Source organism: Pseudophryne corroboree, chromosome 8 (genome assembly GCF_028390025.1).
Source record: "Pseudophryne corroboree isolate aPseCor3 chromosome 8, aPseCor3.hap2, whole genome shotgun sequence".
NCBI classification, from domain to species: domain Eukaryota; kingdom Metazoa; phylum Chordata; class Amphibia; order Anura; family Myobatrachidae; genus Pseudophryne; species Pseudophryne corroboree.
The window spans coordinates 313,545,081-313,563,392 of NC_086451.1; the positions used below are offsets into that span (position 1 = coordinate 313,545,081).

Here is an 18,312-nt window from a genome sequence, read left to right on the forward strand (position 1 = left end):
AATGGTACGCTATTGGCGTAGCGATCGCTCAGCCGTAGGCGAGACGCTCAAGCGTCACGTTCGCTCGCGGCCCAGTGATCACAGGACACGTTATTGGTTATGTCTAGGGGAATGATTCGCTGTAGCGTAGCTTACGCTCGAGACCACGAGGAGGTCACCAGCGATGCAGACGCTTACAACACTATACCTTTATGTTAAAACCTTATACCAATGAAATACACAGAATACCTTAATGTGAGTACAGGGTGTAAGTGCAACCTTGTGTAACCTGACTATCTACAAAGCTGCTTGAGCGTCACCGACGCTCAAGTGAACACTTAACACTATAGAAAATACACAGATACTGGTTTAGGTTCCAAGGCCTATTAACTGTATTATATCTAATATACTTGTAAAAAGGGGGTAACAGTACAAATGATACACTACAATATAACAGAGACTTCCTAACCACAGATCTAAACAATAAATACAAAAAGACAATACTACACTGACCTAAATGCAATACAGTACAATACTATAATACTATGAGAGATATAAGAGAAAAGAGGAGAGAGAGAGAGAGAGAGAGAGAGAGAGAGACGGAGAGACGGAGAGAGATGAGAGAAATTGGCTCACAATAACATTAAAAAACAATATGGTTGCAGCGAAGCTTACACATGTGAGGAACAATCGCTGCGCAGTTAATAAATGCTGAGAATCTTTGTTTAGAAAGTACTTGAGCTTACCCATGCTGCCTGTCCCTATATACACAACACCCAGCTACACAATCGTCCCTACAATGCCGCATGGGGCAGAAGCTAGACTCCATTTTATTCCAAAATGTCCAAGCCTCAAAACAATGCATATGTTCTGATTTTACAATTCCAAACAATCTAAATCACCTTTCACAATGTAATCCAACTTCCTAGAACCATCTCATAATTTCACATCCCAAACAACTTCAGTATCTCTATAACCAGAGCATATGAGTTATCACAAGACCAGACCACCAGGTACTCACAAGTATCAGCCTGCCATTGCTACCAGCACATATTCAAAAGTACTGCATGGTGGTATTTATGATTAACAAGATCCCAGCTACCATCACAGATTCCACAGGGCACCAACACAAACACCCAACAATCATACAACCAAGTTACAATATCCTATTTAAACCAGAAAGCAATCTATCTGTTTCCTTATCTAGCCATGTGAAGTTCAATACTTAGCCTTTGGGAAGGAATTCTGTCCTGGGGATGTAGCCGCCATGCTGCTTGATGCTAGCTTAGTTCTGAGTGAGAGAGTCAGCCCTGTGATCTCCAGTGGGTATATCATACCTGCATTCCAGCTGTGGGGGTGTGTCAACCACAAGAAGTGTGTGTCCCTCCCAGCATGTGAGCCAGCTGCATCAGTGGCCTTGGTTATGTAACACAATGGGTGATGACCAACACATTCCTGTCTAGTGAGAAGCTATTGTTTGGCGAATACAAACCCAGAATCCTGTCTGGGTTTTGTTCTATATTCATGATGTCCACTTTCAGTTGAGACAATGACATCTCAGCCCTCATTCTCCTGTATACAAATCCAGCCCCATTTGTAAACACAGGTGTTGGTCTTCTCCATTGAGTCTCAAAGCTCAGTGTAATTAAAGACTATTGCACTCCGTCTGCGGGAAAGATACTGATTTGGAGTACAATTGATCTTCAATTACTATTCTTGTGATTACCTTATGCATGTGTAGATATGAGGCCCTCTTAACATGCAAACTATTGTTTGGGGGATCTCTGAGGTCAAAGAGCCATTTGAGACCCACTGATGCATGACTAAGTAAGAACAAATGATAATAGAAAATAGACATAACTTGTTATGTCCATAACTATTCGCACGAGCGATTAATCCGCTCCAAACCAACACCGGAATATTGCTGATTAAATACTCTTCCGATGGGTACCAAACACTGCTGTATGACCCCTGTTAGATCCTTCGCACAATACAAAGAGGGATTCCTCCGTTCAGGGACATTCTATATTAACCAAACTTTCAGAATCTATCAAAGGGACCATAATCTATAAACTACATTAATTGTGAACATTTGTAACGAATGAGTCGCACGCTACGACTACATACTCTTTACCGTAAATGCACATACCGTGCGAGCGGGTGCACGCACTAGCGGGTATGCGCAGACACGGGAAAGCGCACGCATGCGCAGCATGGACCAGTGTGCGGTGCAAATATGGCAACGTGCATAGAGACATTTTTCTGACTTTGACATGTGCTTTTCCTTTCCCTACTTATCACCTCAATGCCAACAACCTGCTGGTTTGGGTTTTATGACTGCTGATGTGTTCAGACTCTTCCTATTTATGTACGTTGTAAGGTGCTGTGGAGCCCTCATGGCGTCGTGTACACAAATGATCAAAATAACAATTAAACACCATGAAATTTTCAAGACATCTAAAGAATTTACTTAACACCAGACTTATGCAGTAGAACTATACAAGCAACGGTTTTACTGCCTTATAATTTATTAACATTCATATTGATATCACTGATATTTTACATATAAACTGATTTGAATTAAAGTTTGAATAAACAGTGTGAAAAAAAATTACTGGCAACTGTAACGACAAACATATCACTGGAGCATTTAAAATGTAAAATATAATAACTGACTTTTCGGAAAACAACTTTTTTAGTTTTTTTTCTTACAAACAAACCTTATTTTAAAAAAAATACTCTGTATTTATCAATTTATACTGTACATAAGTATAATTTTGAACAGAATATATTACATTGCTAAAATGTTCTTATAAATACTATACAAACAAGCATTGTTCAAACACCTACAAGTATAAAATCCTGAATTGGACTGGTACCAGGATGGACAGAATATTAAGCTTGTTTCTCAAATATTACCATTTCAATAAGGCGGTAATGCTTGATTTTTCCATACAGAGAAACATGGTTTTGCTAGTGGTTATTTAAGAGATTCAATACTTGTTTCCAAAGTGAAGGTTCCTTGCACACTAGCTGTACAATAAACAAAAAAGCCTTTACAGGTATGACAAACAGCAGACAATTTACATTACAATATTACATTATTCTCTGAGGAGTCCAAGTATTAAATGGATATATAAATCTATTAGCTTAGCTGACATGGTCAGGGAAAGGTCTCAATGCAGCAGAACAGAGAAGTAATGTAAAGCTGCATTATAAAGTAGACTGCATAAAAAAATAAGAGTAAAGAATAAAAACCAGGAAAACAATCTGTAGTGAGGTCAGTAGCGTATACAGTCTAGTTTCTTTCAGGCAAGTGCACCTCTGCATGGTCAAGTAAAAGCCCATTTAATCTGGCATATCAATGCTCAGTTTGGGAGGTGGTACGACATACTTCCCTGGGCTCTGTGTAATAACAACACCAGTCTTTTTACGGAACATTGGCGCAATCTTCGGAGGCTCCGGTACAGGTGTTTCCTCTGCGTCTTCACTGTCCTCGTGATGAATGTCATACGAAATATTGCCATATTCCCGCAGGAAAGGGAATATCTCTAGCAGGAATTGGCAGAAGTCTTTACGGATACCAAACCACCCTATAAGGAGTTTAGATTTTATGAAAATGAAAATACTGTAAGCTCAAAATAAATAGTGACATTACCATGCATAAATATCACTAATATAATATGCTTACAGTGATTCCCTCCTTTCTGCCCAAATGTCGTCGCCATCAAGGTAATTAACGAAAGCCACAAAGGGACAAAGATGGGGATGTAGGAGAACAAATTATGTTCATCCAATCGATGAACAAGTAGAATCTAAAGACAAGAAAAAATATTTAGAAGACTATTCTTTGATGAACAGTAAATTATGTTTAGAACAGGGAAGAACATAAGGCCTAATTCAGACCTGTTCGCTCGCTAGGGTTTTTTTTTGCATAGTCGCCGTCCATACGGGAGTGTATTTTTGCTTTACAAGTGTGCGAACGCATGTGTAACAGAGATGTACAAACAGATATTGTGCAGTATCTGAGTAGCCTAGGACTTACTCAGCAGCTGCGAACACTGCAGCCTGTCCGGGACCGAATTGACGCCTGCTTTTTGCCAACCACTCCCAGAAAACGGTAAGTTGACACCCACAAATGGCTTCTTCCTGTCAATCTCCTTGCGAACTCCCATGCGTATGGATTCTTCGCACAAACCCATCGCTGAGCGGCAATCAGCTTTGTACCCGTGTGACGCGCCTGCGCAGTTTAGACCTATTCGCAGACTGTACAAAATGCAGCCTAGCGATCAGGTCTGAGTTAGGCGCATAGTGCAGTTGTCAGGACGTGGCTTTGCTGGCAAGAGGCAATGCTTTTTTTCACATGTGCAAGAAGTGACACCCTCCCTAGTGACGCCACTGAGTGAGGAAAAGAGATAGTGAGATTATAGCAATGAGTGGAATACTCAGAGGACCATATTTAATTCAAATACATGACTGTGTAGCTGAAGCTATAAGATTTTAAGTGTTTCCAAAAACAATTTAAGCTGAAGTGTAGTCTATATATATAATGGTCTTTAAGATTTGAAGTTGGTGTAAATTGGTAGTTTATAGTCAAACGTCTTGCTGATTTACACTTCTTGTGTGGGTTCAAGTTTATAGTCTAAAACAGGCATGTCCAAACTGCGGCCCTCCAGCTGTTGAGAAACTACACATACCAGCATGCCCTGAAACAGCTTTAGCATTCTCTGACATCAAAACTGTCAGGGAATGCTGGGATATGTAGTTTCACAACAGCTGGAGGGCCGCAGTTTGGACATGCCTGCTCTAAAATATAAACTTCCCAATACATCAAATGTCAGGTATCTCACAGGAACAGCCAAATGGGAAACAGGTATTACAGGGGAGGAGGCCAAATAGAGAACAAATGAAGAGAGACAAGGGTCCGCAAAGAAAAGAAAAGTCAACTCCATTACGAGACCTCTTCCTTAAATTGGGCAATAGGACACAGTAATCCAAAAGATACATCTGATCACCCAGTGACTAAATTGGTCAGATTAGACAAGGTGTGGGCAAGTAAGCGATCTTGCAGCTGCTGTGGGACTACAAATCCCAGTCATAATGGTATGACAAAACTGTGATAGAACAAGCTGGTATGTATAGTTCAACAGCAACTGAAGAGCCGCTAATTGCTGACCCCTGGATTAGACGGGAGGCATTTGATATGCCGGCACTCAGCATACAGGCGCCGGGATCCCGACAACTGTTCTCCCTCTTGGGGGGTCCACGACACCCCTGGAGGGAGAATGAATAGCCTGACACGCGCAGCGCGCCACCGTGCCCACATGGGGCTCTTTTGCGCTCGCCCCGCTGCCGGCATAACGTAGTAGACCCGATTAGACTTTACCATGTATGACCTAATTTAAAGGATTTGACCCCTGGAGGGTTCAGAAACACCACAGAAGGCACAGTTGGCTTGGCTGGATGAAGGCCTGGTCAGTTCAACAACTGAACATTCATGTCAAAATTTTTGTTGCAATCAACAAACTTTTTGATCTCAAACAATGCAATCTGCAGATAATTTGGTCTAAAACAAAGTGTTTGGCCAGTGAAACTGGAGCAAATTACACGTTGTATATACTTTAACATCATTATGCATATTTGCTTGTTAATACTAGTGTGCACAGTGATTTCATGTTCATGTAAATATTTACTATAGAAACTGTTTTTCTTTGCCAGACTTCCTCTATACTGTAAAGATTTAAAAAATAAGATTTTACTTACCGGTAAATCTATTTCTCGTAGTCCGTAGAGGATGCTGGGGACTCCGTAAGGACCATGGGGATAGACGGGCTCCGCAGGAGACATGGGCACTTTAAGAAAGACTTTGACTCTGGGTGTGCACTGGCTCCTCCCTCTATGCCCCTCCTCCAGACCTCAGTTAGAGAAACTGTGCCCAGAGGAGACGGACAGTGCAAGGAAAGGATTTTTGTAATCCAAGGGCAAGATTCATACCAGCCACACCAATCACACCGTATAACTTGTGATAAACTACCCAGTTAACAGTATGAAAAACAACATAGCATCAGTCCAAGACCGATGAAACTATAACATAACCCTTATGTAAGCAATAACGATATACAAGTCTTGCAGAAGAAGTCCGCACTTGGGACGGGCGCCCAGCATCCTCTACGGACTACGAGAAATAGATTTACCGGTAAGTAAAATCTTATTTTCTCTAACGTCCTAGAGGATGCTGGGGACTCCGTAAGGACCATGGGGATTATACCAAAGCTCCCAAACGAGTGGGAGAGTGCGAATGACTCTGCAGCACCGATTGAGCAAACATGAGGTCCTCCTCAGCCAGGGTATCAAACTTAAAGAACTTTGCAAAGGTGTTTGACCCCGACCAAGTAGCAGCTCGGCACAGCTGTAATGCCGAGACCCCTCGGGCAGCCGCCCAAGAAGAGCCCACCTTCCTAGTGGAATGGGCTTTAACAGATTTCGGTAACGGCAATCCTGCCGTAGAATGCGCCTGCTGAATCGTGTTACAGATCCAGCGAGCAATAGTCTGCTTTGAAGCAGGGCCGCCAACTTTGTTGGCTGCATACAGGACAAACAGTGCTTCTGTTTTCCTAATCCTAGCCGTTCTGGCCACGTAAATTTTCAAAGCCCTGACCACATCCAGGGACTCGGAATCCTCCAAGTCACGTGTAGCCACAGGCACGACAATAGGTAGGTTCATATGAAAGGATGAGACCACCTTAGGTAGGAATTGAGGACGGGTCCGCAATTCCGCTCTATCCATATGGAAAACCAGATAGGGGCTTTTATGTGATAAAGCCGCCAATTCCGACAGTCGCCTAGCCGAAGCCAAGGCTAACAACATGACCACCTTCCAGGTGAGACATTTCAACTCCACTGTCTTAAGTGGTTCAAACCAATGTGACTTAAGGAAACTTAACACCACGTTAAGGTCCCAAGGCGCCACCGGAGGTACAAAAGGAGGCTGAATATGCAGTACTCCCTTCACAAAAGTCTGTACTTCAGGTAATGAGGCCAATTCCTTTTGAAAGAAAATGGATAAGGCCGAAATCTGAACTTTAATGGAGCCTAATTTTAGGCCCAAATTCACTCCAGTTTGTAGGAAGTGAAGAAAACGGCCCAGGTGGAACTCCTCCATAGGAGCATTCCTGGCCTCACACCAAGAAACATATTTTCTCCATATTCGGTGATAATGTTTAGATGTCACGTCCTTCCTAGCCTTTATTAGCGTAGGAATGACCTCATCCGGAATACCTTTTTACGCTAGGATCAGGCGTTCAACTGCCATGCCATCAAACGCAGCCGCGGTAAGTCTTGGAACAGACAGGGACCTTGTTGTAACAGGTCCTGCCTTAGAGGAAGAGGCCACGGATCTTCTGTGAGCATTTCTTGCAGATCCGGATACCAGGTCCTTCGTGGCCAATCTGGAACAATGAGAATTGTTCTCACTCCTCCCTTTCTTATTATCCTCAACACCTTGGGTATGAGAGGAAGAGGAGGAAACACATATACCGACTGGAACACCCACGGTGTCACTAGGGCATCCACAGCTACCGCCTGAGGGTCTCTTGACCTGGCGCAATACCTTTGTAGCTTTTTGTTGAGACGGGATGCCATCATGTCTATTTGGGGTAGTCCCCACCGACTTGCAATGTGCGCGAAGACTTCCTGATGAAGTCCCCACTCTCCCGGATGCAGATCGTGTCTGCTGAGGAAGTCTGCTTCCCAGTTGTCCACTCCCGGAATGAACACTGCTGACAGAGCGCTTGCATGATTCTCCGTCCAGCGAAGAATCCTGGTGGCCTCCGCCATTGCCACTCTGCTCCTTGTGCCGCCTTGGCGGTTTACATGAGCTACTGCGGTGATGTTGTCTGACTGGATCAGAACTGGTCGATTGCGAAGTAAGATCTCTCCTTGACGTAGGGCGTTGTATATGGCCCTTAGTTCCAGGATGTTGATGTGAAGACAAGTCTCTTGACTTGACCAAAGTCCTTGGAAATTTCTTCCCTGTGTGACTGCTCCTCAACCTCGGAGGCTCGCGTCCGTGGTCACCAGGATCCAGTCCTGAATGCCGAACCTGCGGCCCTCTAGAAGGTGAGCACTGTTTAGCCATCACAGGAGAGATACTCTGGCCCTGGGGGACAGGGTGATCCTCTGATGCAATTGCAGATACGACCCGGACCATTTGTCCAATAGGTCCCATTGGAAGGTCCTTGCATGGAATTTGCCGTATGGAATGGCTTCGTATGTTGCCACCATCTTTCCCAGAACTTGAGTGCAATGATGCACCGACACTTGTTTTGGTTTCAACAAGTTCATGACTAGAGTCATGAGTTCCTGCGCTTTTTCCGTCGGAAGAAAAACCCTTTTCTGGTCTGTGTCCAGAATCTTGCCCAAGAAGGGCAGACGAGTTGTAGGATTCAGCTGTGACATTGGAATATTGAGAATCCAGCCGTGTCGCTGTAACACATTCAGTGAAAGTGATACGCTGCTCAGCAACTTCTCCCTTGATCTCGCTTTTATGATGAGATCGTCCAAGTACGGGATAATGCGACACCCTGCTTGCGCAGGAGCACCATCATGTCCGCCATTACCTTGGTGAAAATTCTCGGGGCCGTGGAAAGCCCAAACGGCAACGTCTGAAATTGGTAATGACAATCCTGTACCGCAAATCTCAGGTACGCCTGATGAGGAGGATATACGGGGACATGCAGGTATGCATCCTTTATGTCCAGAGATACCAAAAAATCTCCCCCTTCTAGGCTGGCGATGACCGCCCTGAGCGATTCCATCTTGAACTTGAACCGTTTTAAGTAAAGGTTCAGGGATTTTAAATTCAAAATGGGTCTGACCAAACCGTCCGGTTTCGGAACCACAAACAGAGTTGAGTAGTATCCCTGCCCTCTTTGAAGCAGGGGAACCTCTACCACCACTTGTTGCAGACACAATTTGTGAATTGCCTGTAAAACTATCTCCCTTTCCAGGGGTTGTTTCGGTAGGGCCGATTTGAAAAACCGGCGAGAGGGCACTTCTTCGAATTCTAGCTTGTAACCCTGGAAAACAATTTTTATTGCCCATGGTTCCACCTGTGAGTGGACCCAGACGTGGCTGAACAGTCGAAGACGTGCCCCCACAGGAGCTGACTCCCTCAGGGGAGCCCCAGCGTCATGCGGTGGATTTAGCAGAGGCCGGGAAGGACTTCTGTTCCTGGGAGCTAGCTGTGGTATGCAGCTTTTTCCCTCTGCCCTTACCTCTGGCAAGAAAGGACGATCCACGTGCTCTCTTGCTTTTATTGGGACGAAAGGACTGCATTTGATAATGAAGCACTTTCTTAGGTTGTGAGGGAATATATGGCAAAAAATTTGATTTACCTGCCGTAGCCGTGGAGACGAGATCAGAGAGGCCCTCTCCGAACAATTCCTCACCCTTGTAAGGCAACAACTCCATATGCCTCTTGGAGTCGACATCACCTGTCCACTGCTGGGACCATAAGCCACGCCTAGCAGAAATAGACATAGCGTTTATTCTGGAACCCAGTAAACTAATGTCTCTTTGAGCATCTCTCATATATAGGACAGCATCTTTTATATGCCCTAGGGTCATTAAAATGGTATCCTTATCAAGAGTCTCAATATCTGCTGATAAGGAATCGGTCCATGCTGCTACAGCACTACAAAACCCAGGCCGACGCAATAGCCGGTCTGAGTAACGTACCAGAATGTGTGTAAATGGACTTCACGGTAACCTCCTGCTTGCGGTCAGCAGGATCCCTGAGGGTAGCTGTATCTTGGGATGGAAGCGCTATCTTTTTTGATAAGCGTGTTAAAGCTTTGTCCACCCTAGGGGAGGATTCCCACCGTATTCTGTCCTGTGACGGGAAAGGATACGCTACAAGAATCCTTTTGAGAATCTGCAGTTTTTTGTCTGGAGTTTCCCACGCTTTTTCGCATAAATCGTTCAGCTCATGTGAGGTTGGAAAGGTGACCTCTGGTTTCTTTCCCTTAAACATGTGCACCCTCGTGTCAGAGACAGGGGGTTCCTCAGTGATATGCAAAACATCTTTTATAGCGATAATCATATATTGAATACATTTTGCCACCCTTGGCTGCAATTTTGCATCTTCGTAGTCGACACTGGAGTCTGAGTCCGTATCGGTATCTGTGTCAGCTATTTGGGATAGTGGGCGCTTCTGAGACCCCGAAGGTCCTGGCGACATTGGGACAGGCATGGGTTGACTCCCTGACTGTAACCCAGCTTCAGCTTTGTCTAATATTTTGTGCAGTAAATTAACATTTGCACTCAAAACATTCCACATATCCATCCAGTCAGGCGTCGGCACTGCTGACGGAGACCTAGCATTCATACACTCCCCCTCCTCCTTAGATGAGCCTTCAATCTCAGACATGTCGACACACGCATACCGACACACTGCACACACACAGGGAAGCCCTTCTGAAGACAGGTTCCCCACCAGGCCCTTTGGAGAGGCAGAGAGAGAATATGCCAGCACACACCCCAGCGCTATATGAGCCAGGAAAAACACAGTGTGTTTACCTAGTAGCGCCTGTAATATGTATTTTGCCAAATATGTGCGCCCCCCTCTACTTAAAAACCCTCTTTCACCGTGTGTCAAGTAGGGGAGAGTCCGGGGAGCTTCCTCTCAGCGGTGCTGTGGAGAAAAGATGGCGCTGGTGAGTGCTGAGGGAGAAGCCCCACCCCCTCGGCGGCGGGCTTCTGTCCCGCTCGAAATATTTCAAATCATGGCGGGGGCTCTCTATATACATGAACAGTGCCCAGCTGTACATGTATATACACTAAAATGCCATATAGGAGTCTTAAATTGCTGCCCAAGGCGCCCCCCCCTGCGCCCTGCACCCTGACAGGACCGGAGTGTGTGGGTGAATGGGAGCAATGGCGCACAGCTGCAGTGCTGTGCATTACCTCCGTGTAGAATCTGAAGTCTTCTGCCGCCTGTGATGATCTTTTGCTCACATACTCACCCGGCTTCTTTCTTCCGGCTCTGCGAGGCGGACGGCGGCGCGGCTCTGGGACGGACGGCGAGGGTGAGACCTGCGTACCGATCCCTCTGGAGCTAATGGTGTCCAGTAGCCTAAGAAACAGAGCCCTGAAACTCAGAGAAGTGGGTCTGTTTCTCTCTCCTCAGTCCCTCGATGCAGGGAGTCTGTTGCCAGCAGGCTCCCTGAAAATAAAAAACCTAACAAAAATGCTTTCTAACAGCAAACTCAGGAGAGCTCCTGAAATGCACCCAGCTCCTCTAGTCACAGAATCAAACTGAGGTCTGGAGGAGGGGCATAGAGGGAGGAGCCAGTGCACACCCAGAGTCAAAGTCTTTCTTAAAGTGCCCATGTCTCCTGCGAAGCCCGTCTATCCCCATGGTCCTTACGGAGTCCCTAGCATCCTCTAGGACGTTAGAGAAATAGGATTTTAAATACCTACCGGTAAAACCTTTTCTCATAGCCCATAAGGGATACTGGGGACAGAATGAGTACGATGGGGATATAGACGGGTCCAAAGAAGCCAGTGCACTTTAAATTTCTTCAACTGGGTGTGCTGGCTCCTTCCCTCTATGCCCCCTCCTACAGACAGTTATAAGTAAAACAGTGCCCAAAGGAGAAAGGACATATTTGAGAGAAGGAAACATGACAACAAGAAGTGTGGTGAGATTTTCACACCAGCACACCATAACATAACCTGGCCAGTAACGGCTGGCAACAGAAAAACAGCAACAGCTGAACAGGAAACACAAAACAGATAACCTGCAAAAGTAACCGCACAGAGGCGGGCGCCCAATATCCCTTATGGACTACGAGAAAAGGATTCATCGGTAGGTATTTAAAATCCTATTTTCTCTAGCATCCATAAGGGATATTGGGGACAGAATTAGTACGATGGGGATGTCCCAAAGCTTCCAGAATGGGCAGGAACGTGCGGAGACTGCTTAGCACCGCCTGCCCAAACTGGGTATCCTCTTTGGCCAGGGTATCAAATTTGTAGAATTTCACAAAAGTGTTCTTCCCTGAGCAGGTAGCCGCTCGGCATAGTTGCAAGGCCGAGACTCCACGGGCAGCTGCCCAGGAAGAGCCCACTGACCTTGTAGAGTGGGCCTTCAGAGACTGAGGAACAGGTAAGGCTGCCGACAGATAGGCCTGTTGGATAGTAAGCCTAATCCAACGAGCAATGGTCTGCTCTGAAGCAGGACAACCCTTTTTCTGCGCATCATAAAGCCCGAATAAAGAATCCGTCTTCCTGACCCGAGCTGTGCGCCTGACATGGATCTTCAAGGCATGCACAACATCCAAAGACTCCGGAGGAGCCGAAGCGTAAGAACAGGACAGACCCACAATAGGTTGATTCAGGTGGAACGCAGAGAAAACCTTTGGCAGGAACTGCTGTTTAGTCCGGAGCTCCGCTCTGTCCTCATAAAAGACCAAGTATGGACTTTTACACGATAAGGCCCCCAATTCTGAGACGTGTCTAGCAGAAGCCAGGGCCAATAACATCACTGTCTTTCATGTGAGGTACTTGTCTTCTACCGTCATCAGAGGCTCAAACAAGGAGGACTGTAGAAATTTACATATTACATCCAAAGCCCAGGGTGCCGTAGGCAGCACAAAGGGAGGCTGTATGTGGAGTACCCCTTGTAAGAAGGTCTGAACTTCTGGCAATACAGCCAATTTCTTCTGAAAGAAAATTGAGAGAGCTGAAATCTGGACCTTAACGGAACCCAGACGCAAGCCTTTATCCACACCAGCCGGCAGGAAATGTCTCAAGTGAAACTCCGCAGGTGGATACGTGCGTTCCTCGCACCAAGAGACATATCTCCTACAGATATGATGAGAATGTTTTGACGTCACAGGTTCTCTGGCTTGCATCATAGTTGCAATGACCTTTTTGGAAAGCCCTTTGTGAACTAGGATATTCCGCTCAACTTCCATGCTGTCAAACGAAGCCGCCGTAAGTCCGGGTAGACGAACGTTTCTTGCTGGAGAAGATCCTTTCTTAGCGGCAGAGGCCAAGGGTCTTCTATGGACATGTCCAGAAGAGTTGCGTACCACGCCCTTCGGGGCCAATCCAGCACAATCAGGATTGTTTTGACTCTGATGTCTGATCCGTTGGAGCACCCTTGGGATCAACAGAATCGGAGAAAATAGGTAGACCAGCCGGTAAGGCCAAGGTGATGTCAGTGCATCCACTGCACTCGCCTGAGAATCCCTGGTTCGCAAGCAGTAGCAGCGAAGCTCCTTGTTGAGGCGAGACGCCATCATGTCGATCTACGGGTATCCCCACCTGTCGACAATCTGTTGAAACACCTGAGGATGTAATCCCCACTCGCCCGGGTGGAGGTTGTGGCGACTCAGGAAGTCCGCTTCCCAGTTGTCCACTCCTGGAATGAAAATTGCGGACAGCGCTCTTGCATTTCTTTCCGCCCAGAGAAGTATTTTTGACACTTCTCGCATGCAGGACCTGCTTTTTGTCCCTCCTTGTCGATTGATGTATGCCACTGCCGTGGCGTTGTCCGACTGAAACTGGAGCGCCTGATCCCTGAGTAGAGGGGAGGCCTGAATCAGAGCATTGTAGATAGCCCGAAGTTCAGAATGTTGATCGGAAGTAGGGCCTCTTGGGCAGACCACCTGCCCTGGAACTGTGCTCCCTGGGTGACAGCCCTCCATCCTCCCAGGCTCGCATCCGTCGCGAGGAGAATCCAATCCTGAATCCCGAAACGTCGACCTTCCAGCAAGTTGTAACCACCACAAGGAGTGAAATCCTGGCTTGGAGTGACAGCTGAATCATTCCGTGCATCTGAAGATGTGAAACGTATCACTTGTTCAGGACGTCCAATTGGTAGGGTCTGGCATGGAACCTGCCGAACTGTATCGCCTCGTACGAGGACACCATTTTCCCCGAAATTCGAGCAGGTCGGAGAACCATGCGAACCATCTCTATACGTGTTCTCACCTTGTCCTCTGGGAGTAACACTCTTCGAGCTACAGTATCCAGTATCATACCCAGAAACATGAGCCTTTGAGACGGTTCCAGTTGAGACTTCTGTAGATTGAGGATCCACCAGTGGTGAGACAGAAGTTGGATAGTGCGATCTATATGGAGAATTAGAAGCTCCCTGGAATTTGCTTTTATCAGGAGATCATCCAGGTAAGGGACAATGTTGACCCCCTAGACTCAGTTGGAACATCAATTCTGCCATCACCTTCGTGAACACCCTTGGAGCTGTAGACAACCCGAAGGGCAACGCCTGAAACCGGTAATGATCGTTCAGTAGGGCGAACCGTAGATAGGCCTGATGAGGAGGCCAAATCGGGATATGGAGGTAGGCGTCCTTGATATCCAGCGACACATGGAATTCTTGTTGTTCCAGGCCCGTGATCACCGCTCTCAAAGATTCCATCTTGAATTTGGAAACCTTCAGGTAAAGATTCAAGGACATCAGATTCAAAATGGGTTTCACAGACCCATTTGGTTTTGGCACTACAAACAGACTGGAGAAGTAACCTTGTCCTCGCTGTAGCAGGAGTACTGGAACAATGACCTGGGACTGGACCAACTTTTCTATGGCCAGTAGTAGCATAACACGCATATTTTCTAAAACTGGCAAGCCTGATTTGAAAAATCATTGGGGAGGAGCACCGTTGAACTCCTGCTTGTAACCCTGAGAGAAAGTCCTTTACCCAGGCATCTTGGCAGGAATCCCAGATGTGGCTGTAGTGACGTAACCGAGCTCCCACCACGAGATCCTCTCGGGGTGGGTGGGCACTGTCATGTCGAAGTCTTTGTGGAAGCTGAACTGGTGCTCTGTTCCTGAGAGCCGCCAATGGCTGGTTTCTTAGGCTTACCTCTGGAGCCTCTAGCTGCATTGGAGGCACCCCGGGCCCTAGATTGAAATCTGGAGGACCTGGGACTGGACCAACTTGTCTATGGCCAGTAGTAGTATAACACGCATATTTTCTAAAACTGGCAAGCCTGATTTGAAAAATCGTTGGGGTGGAGCACCGTTGAACGCCAGCTTGTAACCCTGAGAGAAGGTCCCTTACCCAGGCATCTTGGCAGGAACCGTCCCAGATGTGGCTGTAGTGACGTAACCGAGCTCCCACCACGAGACCCTCTAGGGGTGGGTGGGCACAGTCATGCCGAAGTCTTTGTGGAAGCTGAACTAGTGCTCTGTTCCTGAGAGCTGCCAATGGCTGGTTTCTTAGGCTTACCTCTGGAGCCTCTAGCTGCATTGGAGGCACCCCGGGCCCTAGATCGAAATCTGGTGGACCGAAACGACTGAGTAGATAGTCCCAGGTAGGTACGCCTAGCAGGCGTAGCCCCTGAAGGGAGAAACGCAGAGATCCATGCGTCCAATACACCTCCGAAGAGCCATTCACCTGTCAAGGGAAGAGATTCCACATTACGTTTGGAATTAGCGTCTGCAATCCATTGACGCAACCATATGGCTCTGTATGCAGACACAGCCATAGCAGTGGTTCTTGCATTTATATTGCCAATCTCTTTAAGGGAATTACAGAGGACTCTTGCCATGTCCTGAATGTGTTTCACGAAAGTTACAGTAGTAACCAAGGTCATATCACCCGAAAGACCCTCCTGAATCTGAGTAGCCCATGTATGAATGGCATGTGTCATCCAGCAATCAGCAATGACCGGCCTTTGAGCCACACCTGCAGCAGTGTAGATAGGAAAATACAGACCACGCTAAAATCTATCCTCCGGCTCCTTTACCGTAAAAAAGCCCGAAGCAGGGAGCACCGCCTTTTTAGAAAGTGCTTTTAGAGAGCCTTCAGGGGCAAGTGGGAAGGTATTTAAAAACATTTTGGACACCTGATATTTTTTATCTGGATTTTTCCAGACTAATTTAAATAAATCATATAATTCTTTGGAATCAGGAAAGGTGACAGTTTGTCTTGTGGGAGGAAAAATGACTGCTGGTTAGTAGCTTCCTCCAGCGGGAGCTTTAACACATCCCGTATAGTCAATATGAGGGTTTCTATACCCTGTGTAGGGGTGGAATCCCCACTAATGGGGTCCCCATCATCCCCATACGCCTGTACATCATCATCAGAATCTGATAGGATTGCAGGTAAAGCATGTTTTTGTGCACTTGTAGACAGCGGGGGATGGGAAGCATCAGCCTTAGCAGTTAGGTTAGCCACTGCTTGTTGCAGTTCTTGTGTTTTATTGGCATCGGCAGTGAGCTGAGATGACATATCCGACATCATAGTTTTTATAGCCCCCAGCCAGGAAGGCTCTGGACTCTCCCTCATGTTGTTATCAGCATTTTGTGATGACTGACTACACTGCTCACATGATATGGAGCCAGATTAAAGAGGGGAGAATCTGGCATTACATACACTGCATAACTTCTGTTTCACCATAATGAAATACAGACAATATACACATACAACACAGACTGAATACAATACAAGCCTGCCATATTGCATGTGAGAGGAGACACAGAAGAGAGGACCCCGGCGCACCCAATGCTGCACAGCCCCAGTGAGACTGTCAGCGTTTTATGTAGTACAATAAAACAGTGATACTGCTGTACAGATAATCTGTAAATTGTGCACTAATAGCGGCTCTCCCCCTCTACACCTAGTACCAGCGTTTGGAGCTATATGAGGCGGCCGTTTGAGGAGCTGTATGAGGCGGCTGCTGCTGCTGCTTCTCGCTTAAGCAGAGGAAGACGCCAAAATGCAGCTGAGCCTGCTCTGATGTAGCTCCACCCCCCCACCCCCGCTATGGCGCCGGAGCTACTATAAGATTTTTATACTGGCAATGTCTCCACAGGCTGTGTAGCCTCACATAAATGCTTGGTACAACATACCTCCTGACAGTCTCACGCAGGGGCACCCCCAGGTCCCCCCCAGGAGGGACCCGTACGCCTCACCCACGCATCTGCCACATAATGAACCGGGGGCCCCCCTAGTGGGGCCCCCAGTTTCTACTCACCACGACGATCACCTTCAGGCTCTGTTAGGGGTGTGCGGCAATCTGCGGCTGCGACAGCCAAGGTGCAGTGCCCCGCTGAGCAAACAGCACAACAGGACAGTGGTCCAGAAGCGGAGAAGCAGCTCTGCACCTTATGAGGCCAGTGACCGTCTCTCCCCCACCCCCCCACCCCCAACTCCCACGGCGCAGGTATGCTGTTGCCCAAACAGCATACCGAAACAAACAAAAGTTTTAAATGAAATGGAAGAAAAAAAACTCGAGCTGCACAGTGTGCATCCTCTCCTGAGTGCACTTTTTTCTAAACTGCCTGTAGGAGAGGGCATAGAGGGGAGGGGCCAGCACACCCAGTTGAAGAAATTTAAAGTGCACTGGCTCCTTTGGACCTGTCTATACCCCCATCGTACTAATTCTGTCCCCAACATCCCTTATGGATGCTAGAGAAAAACTATTTAAACAGAAAACACATTAATGGTTGAATTAACAAGCAGCTTAAACCATCTCTACTACTTATTTTAAGGCTGTAACCCAGATATATTTTTTATTTCTAAGTTGTGCAAACAATCAATCCTTATACACAATTAACCACTTGCCTGGCATGATGCGACCATACCAGCAAGTGTCTTATCTGACCTGGTCGCACAGGATGCGACCAGTCAGATAGAGAGTGTTTGCAGAAGCAGGGAAGAGAAACTTTCCTCCGCTGCTGCTGATCGGTCAGCACGGCAGGACCTCCCACCCATCGGCTTCATACAATAGCTGGGGAAGTCTAAATGAACCCCCCCGCCCCTCCCCTGTGTAACTGGTGGCTGTCCCGGCTTTCAAAATAAAAGCCGAGATGGTTCCGATGGTCACGGTGTTGGCGACCAATGATCCGATGTTTGGATTTTTTGATTTTATTTTTTACTAAAATCATTTGGAATAAGGTTAAATACACATTCTACAACTAATTCACTCATTAATATAAAATTATTTTTCTGAGCGGTTTTTCGTATAATTTGTCAGTTAAGTGGTTTAAGAAATAACATTCACCAACTCATTTTTATTATCTAATGCAATAAAATCATAAAATACCTCAAACGTGAGCAATGGCACAACTATAGCCATCCAGCTGACTGCCATGGTGATATGAGTCCGCCTTTGTTCTGCTATGACATCCATGGAGCGTAAGAAGAGGACAGACCACACAATATAATACAACACTACCAAGCACAGGAAAGACATCAGAATCCATAGGGGTACACAAACCACCTACACAGAAAAACATTGGTTAAGTGACAAAATAAATGATTATTGCATATGGAATTAATTATACTTTACAGCTCT

General features: G+C 46.5%; 1 protein-coding gene across 1 annotated transcript in view; it reads right to left on the reverse strand.

The window, feature by feature from the left end:
• Positions 1–2,042: 2,042 nt before the first annotated feature.
• Positions 2,043–18,312, reverse strand: part of TMEM185A (transmembrane protein 185A) — a 90,464-nt gene continuing 74,194 nt past the window's right edge. The window contains exons 5-7 of the mRNA XM_063937392.1: positions 18,061–18,237; positions 3,671–3,794; positions 2,043–3,572 (exon numbers count right to left, since the gene is read on the reverse strand). Of these exons, the coding sequence (XP_063793462.1) occupies positions 3,328–3,572; positions 3,671–3,794; positions 18,061–18,237 (546 nt within the window). The 3' untranslated portion in view covers positions 2,043–3,327. The remainder of the gene's footprint in view (positions 3,573–3,670; positions 3,795–18,060; positions 18,238–18,312) is intronic.